Here is a 21061-nt window from a genome sequence, read left to right as displayed (position 1 = left end):
TTAGGCTGCTGCTGCTGCCAGCAATCCTGGGAAGAGAAACGTTTGATATAAGAGGTACCATCAAATACCATGTGCAGGTCCTCCAGGGTTATGAATCATATTTTCTTCTTTTGAGTTGGGAGTGTTACACAGTCTTGGACAAATGCATTACACGTATTGATTCATTTCCCCCATGTTTTGTTTTATAGAAGAAACTGGTGATTGATGATGAAACGGAATTCTGTGGAAAAGAACTCATACACAGCATGCTCCAGTGCAAGGTGAATTTTATCTTCTGGAACCACAACAGGCCTGTCAGTAGAAGGAGAAATACCAGTGCAGTGCAAAGGCAGAACAATCTGGGCTGACGGTTTTGAGACATTTAGAAAAGAGTAGCTTCCAGTAACATGGAGGCTTAAGGAGCTCCCCTATTTGTTTCCTCTCCCCCTTCTCTACTGAGTTAATAATCAGACCGAACTTTGGATGAGTTGCTTTAGATGAACAATCTTAAAGTTGTGTATGTTTCAGCGTAGTTACCGTCCTGAAAATGGAGTAATTATGCCTAACAAACAGAATACATGAATAGTCTTATCCTCTTTGAATGAAGCTAGTTTGACGACTACAAAGAATGCATCCCAAAATCTCTTGAGGATGGCACTCTGATAATATTGAAGTGGGTGCTCCCAAGGAAGAGTTTGTTGTTAGGTGATTGTGAAATTGCAATCTATGTACAATATTATTGAGTCCAATCATGGAAAAACAAATGCAAACCACCAGTATTTCCTTGATGAGGGTGTGACATTGTCCAGATGAGGGTTGTATCAGTCGGATCTGATGCTGGCTGAGTCATAATTTTTGACCACTCCCCTTGCTCCGCCCCTTTCATGCCCAGTTTAGACTCAGTCGGCCTGAGAGAAACATCTCCTACAGATCTGGCTATACAGCCCAGGTCTGTTCAATATCACAGAATTGTAAGTCTTTTTGACCACCTTTTATTTTCTCTAGTTTAAAATTGTTACTTCCCCTTTAAATTTTTTTCCCCCCTTCTATTGTAGCCTGCCGGTTTTGCCTTACTAGAGCGTCCTAAGCTGCAGGCTTTGCTTCGCTCCTGGCGGCGGCCATTTTGAAAGCCCCATTTTAAAAGGGAACTTTTTTCCTTTTTCTTTTCCTGTCTTTTTTGGGGGGGATTTTTTTGATCTATCCCACCAATGATTGTTTAAGGGGCCCTAGACCACAATACCACCAACAATAATAGCGATTCCCTAATTTTAAGGGAAATCGCCAAATCGGGCCGCCGCCCACGCTACAGCGATCCCAAAACCGCTGATCAGCTGTAGAGCGGTTAATTGAAGCGCCGCGGCAATTTTAAAAGGAAAATTTTTGCCGCTTGCCACCAACGAGTCTGCAAGTTTGGGGGGGGGGCAGCAAGCTTCTTCTTGCCTCCCCCTGTGGCATTTCCAGCCAGTATTTTTCTCATCGTGGCTGTGGGGGCGCTGAGGAGGTCCGTTTCTAGGCTTGCCTAGACAGATACCTCCGGAGCAGAGTTTCCTCCTGCTCAAGTGTGACCTGGCAGCCATCGTGCTTAACGCCAGAGTCGTTGCCATCTCAAATTTCAACCACGTGGCGAAACTGAAACCAAAAGCTATTTCTCCAGTCGACATCGTGGTCGCAGTGAGTATACTAAAGATGGCGGATCGCTCTTCCCATGGGGAGGAAAATACTATGTACACTGGGAAGAAATCAACTTCCAAACGTAAGCACCTTTCTAAACCTGAGGAGAAGGATTTAACAAAGAGGCATAAATCTCTAGAAAAGCAAGTTAGTGAGGTGCCTGCAACTGAGCCTGGTAAGGGGACCCCCCCCCATCGACCCCCCCTCCTCCCATTTCAACTGTTAGCCAGGCCTGGTCTTCGGAGGGAGAGGGTAATGTTCTTCAACAAGACCAAAGCAATTTGCAAAACCCCTTTGCAAGTCAATTAATGACCCCTGCAACTCCTGTATTTGGTGGCCATGCAGCTGCAGCTGCTTCAACAGGTGAATCCTCTATGCCTGTGCTAACCCCCGAAGATCCTTTAAAAAATGTGCCAGAAGGATTGAGAATTCTGATTGAACAGGCCATTGCTTCTAGAATGGCAGCCAATATTCATGGTCACCACTCTGGCTCTGCTATTTCAGAGCGATCTGCCCGTATTAGAATTTCTCCTGCAGTCAGTCTTACTGGCTCTCATTCTCCTGCAGCCTCCACAGTTAGTGAAGCCTTTGTGTTTGAGGAAGAGAGACATTCTGACCTATCAGATGATGAGGGGATAATCCAAGATCAACCTGCCTTTACAGGATTATTTCCCCCCAATAAATTCAAGTCTTTATTGCATAAGGCTCGCTTAACAGCCGCCTTAAAGGAAGATGAATACTTTCAAGAGATGCAGGAGGCTCAAAAGGGTGGACTACAGGGACCTTTTTCTGAGCCCCCCCCTGAACTTTGTTATGTACCAACTCCACAACTGTTCATAGATGTGGTAAAGAAACAGTGGGCTGGGCCTGCAACCATGGCATCTGCACATGGTTCAGATAAGAAATATTATGCTGTTGCTCCAAAGTTTGCTCAACTCTTGCAAGTTCCACCTGTAGACAGTCCTGTAGCGGCCCTTTCCTCTTCTTCTTCATACGTAACTGGGGATACTTCTGAAGGTCTAAGGCCAGAAGACAAAAAGTTAGAATTTCTGTTTAAAAAGAACCATCAGGCCTCGGCATGGGCAATTCAATCAGCTTCATCAGCCTCATTTTTTAATAGATCTACCATCCTTTGGCTTCAACAGTTACAGGCAAGGGTACCCCCCAGTGAGGTTCGCCTTCATCAGGATATTAATAAAATCATTGCTGCCACTCAATTTTCGGCTGATGCAACCTTGAATTCAGCCAAATTTGCATCCAGAGCCTTAGCCTCTACAGTTTCAGCTGCAGGATGCTCTGGCTTCGCCAATGGCCTGCTGACCTTAAGGCCAAATGGCGCTTGGCTGCAGCTCCATATTCTGCAAACAAACTATTTGGGGAATCACTTGACCCTCTTCTTGTAGAGACACGGGACAAGCGAAAAATTTTGCCCTCAACATACAAACGGGCTGAAGGAAGACCCTCTCCATATTACAGAAGGCCTTCCTTTCGTTCCTACCCCCAGGGAGGCCCCTCCAGGCAGGAATATCTTCAGGGATCCTATCGATCCTCGGACCGTCAATATTTTCGGGACAGGAGCAGACAATTCCAGCCCAAACGGTCCTTTCGGGGTTCTGGTTTCCGCCAGTCCCGCAGTCGTAAGTGACTCACTACCAAATCCTCCAGTAGGGGGTCGCCTGTCCCTCTTTGCGGACAGGTGGGAAAGGTCATCTTCAGACCTTTGGGTTCTTTCAGTTGTGAAATTCGGCCTCCCCCTGGAATTTCTCTCCAGGCCTCCAACCCGCTTTCTTCAATGTCCAACTTCCAAAAGCGAATCCAGACGTCAATTAATGAACCAAGCAGTTCAGCACCTACTACAGATTCACGCCATAGAGGAGGTCCCCCACGATCAATGGAAACAGGGGTATTATTCCATCCTGTTCGTAGTTCCAAAGCGGTCAGGGGGGTGGAGAGCCATTCTGGACTTAAAAAATCTCAACTCATACATAGTGTATCGCAGATTCAAAATGTGTTCACTAACCTCTATTCTTCAAGGGATTCGTCCCAACGATTTTCTAGTTTCCATAGACCTCATGGAGGCTTATCTTCACATTCCCATCCTGCCAAAGCATCGACAGTATCTCCGATTCAGCTATGCAGGAAAGCATTTTCAATACCGGGCTCTTCCCTTCGGACTGGCATCTGCACCAAGGGTCTTCACAAAGGTCCTGGCGGTGGTGGCGGCTCACCTGAGACAACAACCGGTAAGAATCCAGGCTTACCTGGACGATATTCTGATTCAGGCTCACTCTCAAGAGCAAGCCTTACACGACCTACACCTCACGATTCAAACCCTGAACGACCATGGGTTCTTGGTCAACTACAAAAAAAGTCAGTTAGTGCCAGTCACCAGGATCACACATCTTGGCGCCATCATAGACGCAGCCCAGGGGACCGTCTACCTAACCTTGGAACGACGGTCAGACATCAGGGACCTAGTAGCTCTCATTCGCAGAACTCCATCAGTTCCATTGGCCACTCTATCCAAGCTCTTAGGCAAGATGGTCTCCTGCGTCCAGATCGTCCCATGGGCACACCTTCACGCTCGCCACTTGCAGTGGTTCCTGCTTCCTTTTCAAAAGAAACGCCAAGCTCACACCATGTCAACAGTCAAAGTTCCACTCTCAGTCAGGGGATCGCTAGGTTGGTGGACATCGCCTTCTCTCGACAAGGGGTGTCTCTTCATGAATCACGACCGACTTGTACTCACTACAGACGCCAGCCTTCACGGATGGGGGGCTCATCTTGCATCACACGTGGCTCAGGGCCGTTGGTCTGCATCAGACCTCGCCAACTCTATCAACTGGCTGGAGCTGAAGGCCATTCGTCTCGCTCTCACGCACTTTCACCGGTTCGTGCAACACCGTCATGTTCTGGTGTTGACAGACAATATAGCGGCGAAGGCACATGTCAACCGTCAAGGGGGCACCCACTCAAAGCGCCTCATGGAGGAATCATTTCGCCTGGGCAAGTGGGCAGAACAACACCTCCTCTCCATCAGAGCGGACCACATTGCGGGGTCGGAAAACACACAGGCGGATTTCCTGAGCAGGACAGAGGTGGACAACAGCGAGTGGCAGATTCATCCCGACATATTTCATCAGATTTGCAACAGGTTCGGCATCCCAGCCATAGATCTCTTCGCCACACACCTGAACAATCAGCTTCCTCGCTTCTTCTCGAGGTTCCCGACGCCAGGGGCGGAAGGGGTCAACGCTCTCCGTCTCACCTGGCCGCCGGGTCTTCACTATGCCTTTCCACCGCTGCCTCTGATTCCGGCCCTGATTCGGAAGGTCATCGCCGACAGAGCAGAAATTATCCTCGTGGCTCCCCACTGGCCACGCCGTCCGTGGTTCGCAGACCTGGTCAGTCTCTCCACATTTCACCCTTGGAGAATTCCACCAGACGAGATTGTCCTGCGTCAGGGGAACCTTCTTCATCCGGACCCTCAGTGGCTCCAACTGACTGCATGGCGCTTGAAGGGGCCCGTCTAAGGCAGGACAATTATTCAGATAGGGTGATTCACATTGTTCAAGCCTGCAGACGTAAATCCACAGTCAGACTCTACAATATCTCCTGGCTCGCCTTTTATAGGTGGTGCCGCTCCCGGCAGATAGATCCTGTTTCAGCCTCACCTGCCCAGATCTTGGAGTTCCTCAGAGATGGGTTTGACCGTGGTCTGGCCCATAGTACCCTTCGGAGACATGTGGCGGCTCTGTCTACGGCCTTGTCCAGTCCATCCGGCCGACCACTCACTCAGCACCCTGTGATAAAAAAGTTCCTGCGAGGAGCCAGGCTCTTGCGGCCCTCCTCGATTCATAGATACCCTACTTGGGATTTGCCCAAGGTCCTTAACGCTTTAACTGAGACTCCCTTTGAACCCCTCCGCACGGTTCACCTTCGCTTTCTCACCCTTAAGGTGGTTTTCCTTATAGCCATAACTTCAGCCCGTCGCATTTCGGAGCTGGCAGCCCTCTCAGTTAGGGAGGATCTCTGTGTTTTCCGGCCGGACACAGTTATTTTGAGATTGGACCCTTCCTTTATTCCCAAGGTTAATTCCCCCTTTCACAGGGCCCAAGAGGTTATTTTGCCCAATTTCTGTCCCCGGCCCTCTCATGCCTTGGAACGAAGGTGGCATACCTTAGATGTACAGAGGGCCCTAAAGATTTATATCAAAAGGACTGCTCCCTTCAGGAAGTCAGAGGCTTTGTTTGTTTCCTTTTTGCCAGGATCCCTAGGGCTCAAAGTCTCTTCTGCCACAATTGGTAGATGGATCAGGGCTTGCATCGCCTCGGCATATCAGGCCCAGGCGATTCCTGTTCCCAATAGCATTACTGCCCACTCCACTAGGAGTGCTGCTACCTCAGCAGCTTGGGCGACTCAGGCCTCCCTTGAGGAGGTATGTAGGGCAGCCACCTGGTCTACCCCCTCGCCATTTATTCGTCATTACAAGATAGATACCTTTGCTTCTGCTGAAGCGTCATTTGGCAGGAGGGTTTTGCAGCAGGTGCATCGTGCGAGGGTCTCTCCAGGCCCTTCGACATCCCGCCCTTGAGACAGCCAAATCTTTGGTATGTCCCTCATCTGGACAATGTCACACCCTCATCAAGGAAATTGGGCATTGGTCTTACCTTAAATGCCAGATTTCTTGAGTGGGGTGACATTGTCCAGCCCCTCCCTCTGTCTCAGTGCCTGTACAGTTTATTGTTCTTGTTCAGTAGTTTTTTTCCAGTTGTCCCGTTGGACCGATTTACTTCCTCCTGATAACGGTGGTTCCTGTTGGAGATACTTCTGGTGGCCTTCCTTCGTCAAAACTGAGCATGAAAGGGGCGGAGCAAGGGGAGTGGTCAAAAATTATGACTCAGCCAGCATCAGATCCGACTGATACAACCCTCATCTGGACAATGTCACCCCACTCAAGAAATCTGGCATTTAAGGTAAGACCAATGCCCATTTTATATGATGCACTGATATTGTCTGATACTGATTTGATTTATATGAATACCTGATATTCACTTGATATTCCTCCTTTTGTGGTGGAAGCCAATTCCCCAATTATTTTCAGAAGCTTCAGATTGACTCCTTGCCTTGATATCAGAGACAGACTCTTACAGGGATCCTGCACTGAACAAGAACCCACATTCAAAAGAATGGGAGAAAAAGCACAACAGTGGGTCTCTTAGAGTAGTGGTCCGCAACCCGTTCAGAACCGGGCCATATGAGTGAAGCTCTATTTGTTCAAGCGGAAATAGAGCTGTGTGTGTGTGCATGCCTACCGCTTGCGTGTAACCATTCCCTCCCCCCTCCCCTGCTGGGCCCCCAAGCCAGAAAGTTTGGGGACCGCTGTCCTAGAGAGGGTGGCAGCAAGAAAAAGAGAACCATATTCAAGCAATTGAATAGTAGTTGAGTTCTTGCCTGGCAAACAAATATCTGACTCAGTCAGAAGATCTTGGATGTCCTTTCCTACATTCTCTGGATAGTATGTAGGAAGTTAACAAAATGTTTCTCAGATTGCTTGTGATACAGGCTGGTTATTGGAGCTCAGCCCTAGACAAGAGAGCCATTGTGGAAAATTGTGCTATCCAGAGTGGGGAACTGTGAATTGATGCATCTGATGATTGCTCCAGATACAGATCTATAATCCAAAAACTGATTTCCTCTTTATCAATTTCTGGTCATTCAGTGAGAAGACCATTCCTAATCATTCGGGCTACAATAAGCTGTGCTCTAGAATATACTCTAACAAATCCGAATTGAGGCATACCATTCCAGTTAGCATTTGGCCTTCTGTCCCACCCATGAGAATTGGACATAAGAATATTTTAACTCATACAAGTCCTTCTCTATCCAGTGGATGCAACGATTGGGTAGAGTTTCCCTTTAGAAAATATTTCCAGGGTAACATATTTTTCTTTTCATTATTTTAATAAATGTTACAAAATAGAAAGATTTCTATCAGATAATTTTGCTGGATCAGAGCTTCAACTGCCAGGATGAAACTTGGTCATGTATATGGTCCTTTGGTCCATCCAGGAAAAGGGAATATATTGTTTTTTCACATCCTCAAGTAGCAAGTCTCCTGTATGTGAGAGGAGAAGCGGAATGTTGCACTTAGCCATAAATTCCTGTTCTTCTCTAATTATGGTAGGCTGTATTTAGTTTCACTTGTAAAGCATTTTAATTCAGGAGTAGAGGGATACGCTTGCAATCATGCCTATAATCTTACCAGGTTTCAGACCAGATTGACTGGAAAAGTGGTTTGGTTAGAAGGTGTATGTGTAGAATGTGTAGCTTCTAGCTGATATTCTACTTTTATGGGGGGGGGGGAATGGGGATTCTCTTCCTGGTAATTTTCACACGAGATAGCCTTATTAATTTACAGAAACCAGAAATTCACATGCAAGTATATTTTTTTCATCAGAAATTTCCCTGGCATGCAAATGCACATTCCATGTCTTCTTCCCAGTAGCTCCGTTCCTGTTTTTTCATCTTATTTTCTTCATTTGGTCTGCATATGCACTGTTTTCATGACCTGATCTTCATCTCCTGGTTGCCAGCTACATACCCTAAAGCACACCTGTGGTGTATGCTTGACTCCAGCTCCTCAGAAAGCCCTGTGCATAGGTGGTATTGTATGTCCCCAGACCTACAATGTCAAGTGCTCTGGCATTCTTCCTTGTTTTTGAAACTGGACCATGAAAATTTGCTTCCAGTCCTATTCCTCCATATGAACACCATGCAGCCTGACTGACAAAATATAACAAAGAGAACCAAATATGATCACCTGATGCATCTTGCAGTTGTGATTGCTAATATGGCGATCTGCCTAGAGTGGCTAGGTGTTTTGGTGTCCCACTGCCCATTGTGCCCTCTAGGCACATTGCCATATTAGCAATCACAACTGCTAGCTGCATCAGGTAATCATAGAGCAGGGATACCACTCAGATGTTATCATGCGGAAACCTGTGGGGACCACTCAAGCACCATTCATAGTAAAGTTGCACAAACTCTGCTGACCCGGAATGTGGGCTTCCATGATATATCCAGTGCCAAGCAGACTGACCATCTTTCCCTACACTACTTCTGTGATTGCACAATAAATTTTGTCCCCAGAGCAACTATCCCAAAGATTATATGTACTTTCTGAGCTAGAGCTAGTGGATCTCTGTGAATCCATTGAGAAAAATGAGCAGAATAGGATTATCTGTCATTTTACCTCCCCAGTAGAGGTCCCTGTCCTATTTTTGAAGAATAAATTTGCAAGGGAGAGCTTCATCTTTGTAATGACTATACCTAAATCACATAACTCTGCAACCAACGTTCTCTTCTGCTGATCTTGGATCTCCTATAATAATTATTCTCTGTCATTGTCATCACCATACTGGAGCTTCATGGAGTGTACTGTGTGATCTAGATCAAGAAAGGGGATTATCACCTTGCAGACCAGTTTTAGCCATTTCAAATACTTGGTCATGCCATTCAGACTCTGTAAATCCTGATGGTCTTCCAGCTTTTCATGAAATCTTCAGTTAGCGATTATTTGCTTGGACAACATCTTGATCTACTCCAGGGTACCACAGGAATATATGCCAAATTTATCCTGCAATGTCTCCAAAAGTATTGCCTGTACTCCCAAGTTGGAAAGTGCACATTTGATCTTGCCAAGACAACTCCTGGGCTATTTCATTTTCACCTGAAGGCCTGGGCATAGATCCTATCAAGGTTCGAGTAAACCAAGTAATAAAGTAACAAAGCTCTCAAGTGACGAAGAAGATGTGCAGTGATTCCTAGATTTTGCAAACTTCTCTTACAAGTTTATTTCTGCTTTCTCGCATATTATTACTTCCTTCTCTGGGCCACTGTGAAACAAAGAGCCATTCCCATGAAGTTTTCCAATAACTGGAGATGTTGTATCCGTACTCTTTCAGCACCCAGACCCCAGTATAAAAGTAGTATAAAGCACTGTAGTGCCTGTCCCTAACATTGCTCTTGCAGGGCACAAACCAAATCAATCACCTCTGCTCTGCTCCTTTTACTTAGGGAGGTTAACTGCAGATGAAATCAATGACACCATATTGGAAGAGCTGCTCATTCTCAACGGTGCTTTCAAGGTTTGGGAGCAACATCTGAAGGCACACAGTATATCCAGTATATATATGACCCAGCCACCAGAACCTGGAGCAACTATGCATAGCCTGACAACTCTGTTATTGCCAGGCTTGATGGTCTGCCTTATTCTCATGCTTTAACTTCTTGATCTATGTGTCCCAGCCCCATGCAAACGGGAAGATGCCTTGTCCAGGCTCTCAAATGATGGAGCAGATGCCCTTCACAGCCACAATTTTGCAGCTAGAAAACTGCAGCTAGAAAGCCACTTTGAAGTCACCTCCTTGACAGCACATATTTGAAACCTGCAGGGAAGAAACCATTTCACTCAGGCTCAGCTTTAGCACACCAGTGTAACCCGGACCAGTTCAAGATACCTCTATTTAAATCTGAGGATGGCTTCTTGCATTATCATTGTCACCTTTATTTGCCTTTGGTGGAATTACGAGAGGAAATGCTACACCTGGCACACACAACAGTGGTGGCAGGACATTTTGGATTTATAAGACCCTTGGTCTAATCATCCAGGTTATTTGGTAGTTGTGTACCAAGATTGAGGTGTACATGTCCTGCCATTTTGTAGGCTTCCAGTGTCAAGCAGTGTCATCTCTGAAAGTTGATGAGATCTGGTTATGGAAGCAAAACCTGCTGCTTTGAGGTTGCACATGAAAATTGGCAGCATGATACGTTGGGCCATTTTTGTTCCTGGTACTCTCCTCACTAGCAAGGATCCCCTTCCATTCACATACCAGACCCACTCTGTCTTTCATAGCTCCCCCGCCACTCCCACTCAGCCCTGGTCTTCCTTGCCTATTTGTGTACCCTCTTTGTGCTCTGCTCCTTTCTGTTATTGTAGCCAATTTCAATAAAAGTATTTTTAGCAATTCTCTGGAGTTGAATTCAATGGTGGGATTCAGCCAGTTCGCACCACTTCGGGAGAACCGGTTGTTAATTTTCTGAGCAGTTTGGTGAACTGGTTGTTGGAAGAAATCATTCGGGCAGAGAACCGGTTGTTAAATTATTTGAATCCTACCACTGGTTGAATTTTTTTGGCCTTGTCTACTTAATGAAGCTTACATTCTGATAAAAGAACGAATGTTCCATTGCTAATTGTTCCCCCTAATTGGGTTCTGTAAAGTAAAATCAAGTTCTAAGTATGGAACAGCAAAATGTTCTGTTTAGGTGCCCTTCCCCGATTAGATTTTCTAATTTCTTTCTGCAGACTGTTTTTGATGTGCTGGATGGAGAGGAGATGCGCCGAGCTCGTACAAGATCCAATCCCTATGAGATGATCCGCGGAGCTTTCTTCCTAAATAGGTCAGAGAATACACTACACATTGCAACATATCTGGTCAGTTAAGGGCAAACTCTTAACAAGTGCCCATCTTACACTTACAGAGCTGCAATGAAGATGGCAAACATAGATTATGTCTTCGACCACATGTTTACAAACCCAAAGGATTCTCGTGGGGTGAGGGTTTTCATTTATTTGTGTATCTCTGGTACCTTCTCTGAATGGGAAAAGTGAGTAGGAAAATCCTTAGAGCTTTATTGAAATGGAGGTTGATTAAGCACCTCAAAAGCTAAGCAATTTAACAGATTGATATCAGCGACTATTTACTTGGGAGATTGATTTAGTTGCGGTGATTGAATTTTTATCCTTTCTGTTTGCAGAAACCACTAATTAAAGAGAGTTCTGCTGAACTGCTATATTTTGCTGATGTATGTGCTGGCCCTGGTGGTTTCTCAGAATATATCCTCTGGAGGAAGAAGTGGCATGCAAAAGGTTTTGGGATGACCTTAAAAGGACCAAACGATTTCAAATTGGAGGATTTCTATGCTGCATCTAGTGAGCTTTTCGAGCCTTACTATGGTAAGCACACAAAATTGTTTTCATTTTTTTTAAAAAACCATTCGCAATGGATGCATGGTTTTCTGCAAGAACATTAATTATCTAAGAATAGGAAAAACTGGCAGTATTGGGATAAGAAAAATGCCTTTCCTTTTACTAAACAACTTTCTAAAATACTTCCTGTTGAAAGTTAGGTAATTATTTTTTTAAAAACAGGAGGTTTTTAAAAAAACAATTCTTCGGTAAGTACGGTATTAATATATGTGATTCAAAATCAAAATCCTTGTTTTCCCACTTAGGTGAAGGGGGTGTTGAGGGAGATGGCGACATCACCCGTCCTGAGAACATATCTGCCTTTCAGCAGTTTGTGCTGGACAACACAGATCAGAAGGGGGTGCATTTCTTAATGGCCGATGGGGTATGTTTTTTTTCTCTCTTTTATCCTGTGGGCATTATCTGCAGCTTACCTTTCATAGCATGCTGTGACATGCAGTCAAATTAGGAAAATAATCATAATACTAGCTTTCCTTTGCAGCTACTTCATGGATCATTCTGTTTTATCTTGGAACTGGATTAATGAACTGTGGAAATGAAATATATATATATATATACATATGTTCCCTGAATGTCACCAAATTATACGTTACAAATGTCCTTGAGAAACTTAAACTTCAATGTAACTATATAGCTGATCTTGTTGCGTGTAAATACCGAGCCTCTATTTGCAGCTAATAAAACATATTTTTATGTCCTAAGTGAAGCAAAACTCTTAGAGAGTTTTTTTGGTCAAGAGAATGACCTTTTGTGAAAGGTCCAAGATGTAGTTGACAAATTTTATCTAGCTGCTATAATTATAAAATACCTTTGAATTGAACTTGATTCCTGGGATTATATGGACTTAACTATGCATAGTCAATCTATCCCAGAGGGTTATGCCTTTATTTAATAACGCAGCAAACTCTGGAGTCAAGAGCCTATGAAACTCAATGAAAGGTCAATTATCATTTTCCTATTAATGTCCAAGTTCCAAAGGGCTCTCTAGAGGTAATAGGAATCTGAACTCCATCCTTTTCCTTTCCCTAAATGCCTCACGTGTATAAGACCTGAGTGCTGCTGCCCTCTGTCAGAATAACCTTGGCCATTGAGCTAGACATTATCGAAAACCGATAGCAGTGGTTCCTTAAAAATTATTATAAAATAACCCTCAATCTACATACAGGCATGTTCAGTGAGTATTGCCAATAGGATTATACAGAAAAATGAGGTAAAAGGGAGAACACGATCCTTTATGTCAGCATGCCAGCAATTGGGCTGTGCAAACAAGGAAAGCCCCCTCTAGGATGCAGGCAGCATGCAAAACCACACCTCCTCTGGTGGAATCGGTCCCTGGTGCCCAAAAGGTTGAGGGCCACTGCTTTAGACAGATGATGCCTATCAGTTTATAACCAGAGGGAAGATACTTCACTACTGATTTTACTTTCTCTTCTGTTCTCTCCCTCCACCCCAAATCTACATATCTCAGTTGTAATTTGGTGCTATAATAAATGAAGGGAGCAGAAAGGCAACAAGCATATTCTACTGTGGTTGGTGTTGGTAAGAGAGAGATGAGAAAGTGGCAGCAATGTTTTGCTCAATCAGCCAAGGCGAAACTTGGCACTCCAGAGAAGGACAGATTAGTTCTGACGGTGGATTGGTTGGAAGATAGCGCTAACACCTGAAGAGCCATTATTTTTTAATCATATAGATGGTGATATTAAACAATTATGCATTTAACTTTGTGTGTTTCAGGGCTTCTCAGTAGAAGGGCAGGAAAACATCCAAGAGATTTTAAGCAAACAGCTGACGCTTTGTCAGTTCCTCACAGGACTCTCTGTTATACGGACAGGTGCTGTTGCATTTTGCCTTACCTCTATATTTTATCCTCCTCTGATTTTGGAGTTAGATATTCTCCAGTCTGTTTTGTCTTTTTCTATTTATGAAGCATTTCCCTTGAAAATATTTGTTCAAACTTTGGACTATAAGTGACAAGGTGTTCCAATTTGGGCTGTTTTTGTTTTTTTATTTTATTTTTTTGTCATTGTGAATTGCTGTTTCTAAAATGCATTTAGATATATGTAGATATTCTTGTAACAGGATAATAGAGGCCTTCATAGTAATAGTGTTACATGGATGTAATGTGGTGTCTCCATAACTACTAATGCCACTGCATGCTGGACAACTTGTAGCTTCTGAATGTGTTCAAGGGTAGCCCCATGTACAGTGCATTGCAATAATCCAAATGAGAGCTGAATAAGATATGTCTGAACAGGGTTGCATGAAACAAGAAAGGGCACAGGCATAAAATGGATTTATGTAATCCTGGCCATGACTATTACCAGATCATCAAGATCTTCCCAGTTCAGTTTTTCAAGAAGTCTGTGGGTAAAGCTTTACTGCTATGATAAATTATGTAGCAGATGGTTATCTAATAAAGCCTGAGACAGAATGAGAAAACACACACTTGGTTCTTTGATGAGCACAAACTCATTAAGAAGCTACAGCCAAAGCATTCTGCCTTGGTTTCGTTTAGGTTTCAGAAAGATAAACTCAATTTCTTGATGGAAAGATAGAATATAAAATAGTATGTGTTTTTCCCTTTTAATTGTTTTTTTTTCCCTCCAGGAGGGCATTTTCTCTGCAAAACCTTTGACTTATTCACACCATTCAGTATTGGCCTTGTGTATTTGTTGTATTGCTGCTTTGAACGTGTATCAATCTTCAAACCTGTGACCAGCCGTCCTGCCAATTCGGAAAGGTGAGAAGTGAGAAATGTGAAGGCAATTAATCTGCTTGAATGAGGAAACAGTGATAAAAGATTTGATGTAGTTGCAATCTTGATATGTGTTTTATGTCTGGTTTTGGCTGTGAATTTTCCATTCTTGGAATCAGAGAAGGAGAAAGAACTATACAAGATAGTTGGGGGGAAGCAAGGGGCACTGGATAAGTATTTTTTTTTTTATTTGCCACCAGACTCTGTTTGATCTTTTCTTTTTGCTTTTTTAACATATATATTAGTAATCATTTAGGAAATGTTTGAATTGGCTACAATAGCTTAATATTGGTCACATTAAAGTATGAATAGGACAAAGCTACTATAATCTACAATTAATCAGAGCTCACTGTTAGTTCATGCAGGTTTTTTTCTATCACTGGCAAATAGTTTGGAAAAATAGCAACGACAGAGAAAGCATTAGATGATTCTGGATCCATTGTCGTTCAAAAACTCTAGACTGCAGGAAATATTGTACCATTCTAATAGCATGATCTATGTTTCTTCAGAAGCATATACACATGAGTTTCCCTTCTAATCTAGCAAAAGGTATTAGTCATTGTGTAAAAAACTCAAACCCACAAAAAACAAGGAAAAAAGTATTTTGTGCCTCTACAGGTATGTGATATGCCGTGGTTTAAAAGCTGGAATTGAAGAAGTGAGAGACTATCTTTTCACAGTGAACATGAAAATGAACCAGCTACGCAACTCTGACCAAGATGTTAATCTTGTTGTTCCTTTGGAAGTAATCAGAGGCGATCATGATTTCTATGACTACATGATCCGCTCAAATGAAAGGTGAGTTAATACAAAAAACAAAAAACAAACCCAAAAACTTTCTGCAGGAAAAAATAAAGGATTTGCCTTTGGATAGTTGCACTCTTTTTGCTAGTGATTTTACCAAGTTATTTTTACTATCTGAAAATATCTTTTTAAATTTAATAGTTTGCATAAGAACATATTTTATAAGATACTTTTTTCATCCATGTGTTTATCGTTAAAATACTGAAATGCAGAGAGGGGAAAAGCAAATAATAAAATGCAAAGGAAGTTAGAAAAGAAATATGATATGAAGAAGACTCTCTCTCTGAATTTAAAAACATGGAACACTTTTTAATTACAGGTAATCCCCGGGTTACAAACATTCACTTAGCAAACGTTCAAAATTATGCAATAAGCGCCCCCTAGTGTTTACGAACAAATCCCCAAATTACGAATGTTGCAACACCACAGCAGTTGTTTGCCCTTATGAACGACCGCAGAGGCTCTACAACATTCGCCCTGCCTATTCAACCTACACCCCCCCCCCCAGGTCTTTACAGGCACTGTGCTATTGATCTTGCGTGAACTCGCAGTTTAAGCCTCTATTCTCTATTCTCCGTGAATTGAGGCCTGGACATTTGCCGTTTGCTGTTTCCTTGTCGAAGCCTGCAGGGAGATTGCATCTCTGTAGGCTTCGCCAGTCCTTTGGAAAAAGCGAAAGAAGGGAATGACCAGGTTCAAGGTATGAGATTCACTCCTATGAATCCCCGGGTTACAAATGGAATAGGTAGGCTCCATTACATTTGTAACCTGTACATATTCTCCCATCCCCTTCTATTTGTATCTCTAATCGCTGGCCACAGATTAGATAGTAAAACTTCACACCAAGCATTAGTAGATGTTGTTAGTTTTTATTGGAGCCCTAACCATATTCCAGGTATCCAGATCTGCCTTGCTTTGTGATATATTGCATATAAGGAAGCCACTCCTGCTTGAATTAGTTAAACTTCTATTGTGGATATATACTCCCAATTGCAGCATTTTCTCCAATTTTAGTCTTCCATTCTGATATCATAGGCAAGTTATCTCTTTTCCAAGACTCATTTTTTCTTAAACCAAAGAAGCTAAATCATTATGTATGTTTGACAAAAGGCAAGTGGTGAAATAGAATATTATATCTAATTCCTTACCTACTGAGGCCTGGCTACCCCAAGGATTTGGGAGGCTGATTGTGTCTCCTATTCTACAGTGAGTTAGTGCACACTTGAAAACTATTTGAAAGAAATGCTTCAAACACCCCTCTGCACTCATGAGAATATACACTTCGTTTTTCTAGTCTTCTATGTTAAAGTAGCCATGTCTTCTTTCATGTTTTGTGACAGCCCAAAGAGAGGTTCTGCTTTAATGAATAACAGAGAGGTGCTACTATTTTGCTGCCTGAAGCATTAGTTTCAGATCTTTGGAGGTGTAGGCATCCCTGTTGGGCAAATGAAACAAACAAGATATTAAAAAGTTATGATGTTTATGTAGTTATTTACCAAGTGCATCTAAATGATATTAAAGTAACCACTGTTTTGAGGACTCCTAATGTTTGGAAATTGAAAATTGAAAAATTTGACACACACATTTAAAATGTGCGGTGGTAATATAGATAAGGGATCCAGTAATCACTGGATTTCACCCAATGAAAAATATCATGAGCAAAAATTGTAAATGAAATACTCTTCAATTTCTAACAGTATCAGTGCAATGCGATTCATTATAATGTGGTACAAATCTACATGTTTTATTTTTGTTCTGCCTCTTATTTTTTTAATCCATATTTTGATTCATAAGACTTTCATTTAACAAGTTCCTCTGAATGCTCTAGAATAGACCTGCTTTCTCTTGCAGATTCTGTGCTGTTCAGATTAAAGCCCTGGCCAAAATTCATGCCTTTGTTCAAGACACGTAAGTAGATTTGGTATTTTCAAAAGTGTTCTACAAAACTATACTTAAGAATTTTACTGGAAATTAATGTGTAGATTCTCTGAGATGCATAATTAGTCTCATGAATATAATTTTCATTTATAGTGGTAAGGTACAAATTTAGCCATGGTATGATTACAATGGGACTGATTTAGAGTAAATTTAGTAGGATTTTATTGTCTTTCAAGTCACTGGGCCCTACCTAGTGTGTTGTCACTAAATTTGTCCTATTGATTTTCCTTCGGTAGAAGCAGTGTTTTTTATGGCCCAAATCTGTAATATGGTAGGTTGGCTTTTTCTTATTTGAGCTACTATAGATTGAGTTTTTTTTCAAACGCAAGAATGCCATACTAGTAGGGAAACAAGTTTATATGTGAGGCAGCATTGGGTTTCAAAAACTACAGGTAGTCCTCAAATTACGACCATAATGAAGTCTGCCCATCATGGTTGTAAGTCATGATGGTTGTAAAATGTGGCTGTGTTGTCAAGTGTTTGTAGTTCAGTCATGTAACTCTGTGTGTGTGTGTGTGTGTGTGTGTGTGTGTGTGTGTGTGTGTGTTTGTGTGTTTGTGTGTTTGTGTGTCTGTGTCTCTGGTCGGTCTGTCTGTCTGCTGGAAGTTTGAATCTGGGTTATAAGTAGCCCCAACACAGATCTGTTATTACTTTGAGTGGTTGCTAAGTGAACCGTTGTAAATTGAGGACACCTGTATTGTTTTTTTATGTATTATCTATTCATAAGATCACCCAATTCAAGCAATGTGACTCAGTGACTAGATGAATGGATAGTAATAAGTTATCATTGAGTAGATGGGATAAAAAGAACCTCAAGTATCTTTTTGGGGGAAGATTTAGACACTTATATATTCTTTTAGGACTTTGAATGAACCACGTCAAGCTGATATCCGAAAAGAATGCCTCCGACTTTGGGGGGTGAGTAAGACACAGAAGCAAAATATTACAACCATTGTATTTTGTGGTTCTCAACTTTCTTAATATAAGAACTAGGTTTCTGCAGTCTGAATAAGAACATCATATATTCTCTGTCAGAAAGGATTCTTTTGTCTTTAGAAGATCAAAAGGTATGCTCAGGATGACCCTTCGCAACCAGTTGATGTCAGTTTTTAATAACATTGCAGGTACAAATTGACCTAGTCTGGCATTATTTATGATTTTCTTAAACTAGTTGTACTGTCTTCTTTATCCAGCTGACACAATCCTCTTTAATATGTCTGAAACACAGCTGGAAGTTACTATTTTACAGGTGAAGTCTCAGCCTTTTAGAAGTTAGTCTTCTTTTCACTCCTGTCACTGCAGGGAAGACTTGGGAAGTTAAAATGATAGCATTTCATCTCTGAATTGAAAATCCTGCTTCCTCCTCAGATGGCAGCTTGTTCTGCTAGTTTCTGTGAGAGTAAGAGTTCTGTTAATAAAAAGCACTCATTGTTGAGGAAGAAAAACTGCTGACTGGCCCAGTTGACTGGAAGGATGAAGGACAGAGTTGGAAATATATTCCTTGTTTTTAGGAAAAAGAAAACAAGAGTAAAATTATCTAAATTATCCCATGATTATAATCACAACAAAACGTTTGACATCCTGAATGATGCAGGTATTATGGTAACAGTGTTGTCATACAATTAAAACTTGTCGTGGATGTATAAAAATGTAATTATAAGTGAGGAATCATAATACAGTGTTTTCTTGGCTAATTATCCCAAAGTAAAAAAAAAATATTGATATTGTTATGATATCTCCAAATAGAGATTGCTAGCTGAGAACTTGCAAGGATCTCTGCAACATTTTAGGTTTGAAATCTTTCATATAAGGGTATTTTTTTTCAAATATAATAAATATTCATTGAAATTACAGAGTAGATAATGCAGTAGAATTAAATATAGTTTATTGCTAATAGCTGAAGGGAACTAATAGTTTCATTGCAGGTTGGTTTCTCTGCATGGATCTTGGATTTGGGGGATTTTTATTGCAGCCTGTTTTATAGGCTAATAATGTATTGCATGAAAAGTATTTTACTGATTTGAAAAGGAACTTTCATTCTCATTCACGTTTAAATGAACTGCCTAATTCTTTTGGATAATTTGCAGGCATGGACAAAGGCCACACGGGTAGTTTATTATAACAGGAAATCCCCACTGTCCTTTGTGTGGGATTCATGAGGAAGGAGGATTGAGAAGATAAAAATATATATGGAAAAATAATATTTTGATTCAACAATAGCTTCTACAAGAATAAAATTGTCTGTTTTTTTCTTTATAGTAAAATGCCGTGTTTTTTTTCTTACATAATACAAAAAAATCAGAGAAATGTAGGCAATTTATAATTTTAAACTAATTAAATTTTTAATCTTTCTAGATTCCAGACCAAGCCCGAATTGCTCCATCCTCTTCTGATCCCTTGTCCAAATTCTATGAACTAACTCAGGTAAGAATTTTTTCCCCATTTTCTGTGTCGAGATATTCAGATGACATTCATGCCCTCTTTGGTGCCATTCATAGAAAGCAAAGATTAAAAAAAATACCTGGCCAGACTTAATGTCAGCTGTTCTTTGGTTAACATTCTTGTAAAGCTGCTGGCTTGAAATGCACTGTGAAGGGCTTTCACTTAGACACTATGGTTAGATTCAATTGGCTGAGCCTTTTCTAAAACTATAGGAAAAGGGATATATAAAGATGGAACTTAAGCTTCATGGAAGTTACTTTATGCTAAGATAGGTAGGCTGATAAGCATTTATCATGCTGATAGGCTCTGAAGGTAGCACATTCTGCTATCTCAGTACATAAAGCATTGTAATGTATTTTAATGCTAGTCATAGATTTAGCCCTTTACTTTCCTCAACTTAGTCTCTTTCAGAGACTCTCATTATGCTTGGTCAGCTTGCTCAGTAGATGTGACTGATGAAAGTTACAGATCAGATCTCTGGAGGTCACCATATTGAAATAAATTGTGGAATTCTCTTTCATTCTGTCTCTTTCAATTTTGCTTTAGGGTACTAACGTAGAGATCTTTAGTTATAAATCAACTCCTCTCAACTCAAAAACTTTGCACAAAATTCGACCGGTGCTGGATTACAGATGCATGGTATCGGGAAATGAGCAGAAGTTCCTTCTGTCATTAGGGGTATGTGATAATTAAACATATTGGTTAATATCAGTAGGTGAAATAATATATTTTAAGTAACGTGGAATTTGTTTAGATTAGGTACATTTTTCTTTCTGGTTGTCCAGGCGGTTGCCAGGAGTCAACACTGACTCGAAGACACACAAAAGAAACAAAATGTTACCAAGATGATAATTTGACTGGTGGATTCTCCTTGTCATTTGAAGATAAATGAAAACTTTGTTTCATAACTAAATATGAAATATCAAGTATCTCTGCTTATTTGGTTATAATAATTAATATTTCTTATGTGAAATTAAGTCACATTTTTGGGAATAGTTAGAGAGTCTTGTTAAGGAAACTGAATGTTTATTGTCTTTCCTAATAACATCTTTTTCATATCCTTCTTAAGACATCATCCTAGTTTGGATGCACATTTCTCTCACCCGTTATACTACAAACTGCTTGAGAGCATGTGGTTTCTTTGGTGTGCTGCTTCTGCCTCTAATCCGACTACCTCCTTTTTTGCTTATATGCAGAAGTCTCAGATATACACTTGGCTTGGTCGCCAGTTGGACCGCTGGACCAAACTGGAATTGAAGATAGAACTGCCACGGGATACACTTCTTTGTGTGGAAATTGTTCCTGAGCTGAAAGGAGAGGTTGGTGACCTTCAGAGATGTTTTCTTTTGAAATGTTTTTGCCCTGTTTCCTTCCTTGAACAGTGTGATGGATGAAAAGAGAGAGGAGAGAGAACAACTTAG

The 21061-nt window shown here is 41.6% G+C and overlaps 2 protein-coding genes across 4 annotated transcripts in view; one reads left to right on the top strand and one right to left on the bottom strand.

Annotated features, from left to right (window-relative positions):
• The window catches only part of CMTR1 (cap methyltransferase 1), a 44792-nt gene that overhangs the window by 11300 nt on the left and 12431 nt on the right, over positions 1-21061 (top strand). For 2 of the 3 annotated variants that reach the window (XM_070932459.1, XM_070932458.1), the window contains exons 6-18: positions 189-260; positions 11018-11112; positions 11194-11266; positions 11470-11668; positions 11947-12065; positions 13436-13532; positions 14309-14441; positions 15075-15254; positions 17112-17168; positions 18059-18116; positions 19554-19622; positions 20187-20318; positions 20837-20959. In XM_070932459.1, the coding sequence (XP_070788560.1) occupies positions 189-260; positions 11018-11112; positions 11194-11266; positions 11470-11668; positions 11947-12065; positions 13436-13532; positions 14309-14441; positions 15075-15254; positions 17112-17168; positions 18059-18116; positions 19554-19622; positions 20187-20318; positions 20837-20959 (1407 nt within the window). Of the gene's footprint in view, positions 1-188; positions 261-6245; positions 6627-11017; positions 11113-11193; positions 11267-11469; positions 11669-11946; positions 12066-13435; positions 13533-14308; positions 14442-15074; positions 15255-17111; positions 17169-18058; positions 18117-19553; positions 19623-20186; positions 20319-20836; positions 20960-21061 lie in introns of those variants that run through there. The other variant, XM_070932460.1, reaches the window with a different exon arrangement.
• LOC139308700 (uncharacterized) lies at positions 4335-5828 on the bottom strand. The gene is made up of 2 exons (XM_070932461.1): positions 5325-5828; positions 4335-5226 (listed from the first exon to the last, which is right to left on the bottom strand). Exons 1-2 carry the CDS (start codon positions 5507-5509, stop codon positions 4644-4646), a joined length of 768 nt encoding a protein of 255 aa, XP_070788562.1. The 5' UTR covers positions 5510-5828; the 3' UTR covers positions 4335-4643.

This window comes from Pituophis catenifer, unplaced genomic scaffold, assembly GCF_029215685.1.
Source record: "Pituophis catenifer annectens isolate HBS135680 unplaced genomic scaffold, rPitCat1.0.hap2 SCAF_1, whole genome shotgun sequence".
NCBI lineage: Eukaryota > Metazoa > Chordata > Lepidosauria > Squamata > Colubridae > Pituophis > Pituophis catenifer.
This window is presented reverse-complemented; position numbering and strand designations above follow the sequence as displayed.

What these genes read in the sequence shown, in the direction of transcription:
- LOC139308700 (XM_070932461.1), bottom strand. Translation starts at nt 5,509, where the DNA reads ATGAATCGAGGAGGGCCGCAAGAGCCTGGCTCCTCGCAGGAACTTTTT. An exon ending in GAACTCCAAGATCTGGGCAG is followed by an intron (nt 5,227 to 5,324) that starts GTGAGGCTGAAA and finishes TTACGTCTGCAG; the next exon opens with GCTTGAACAATGTGAATCAC.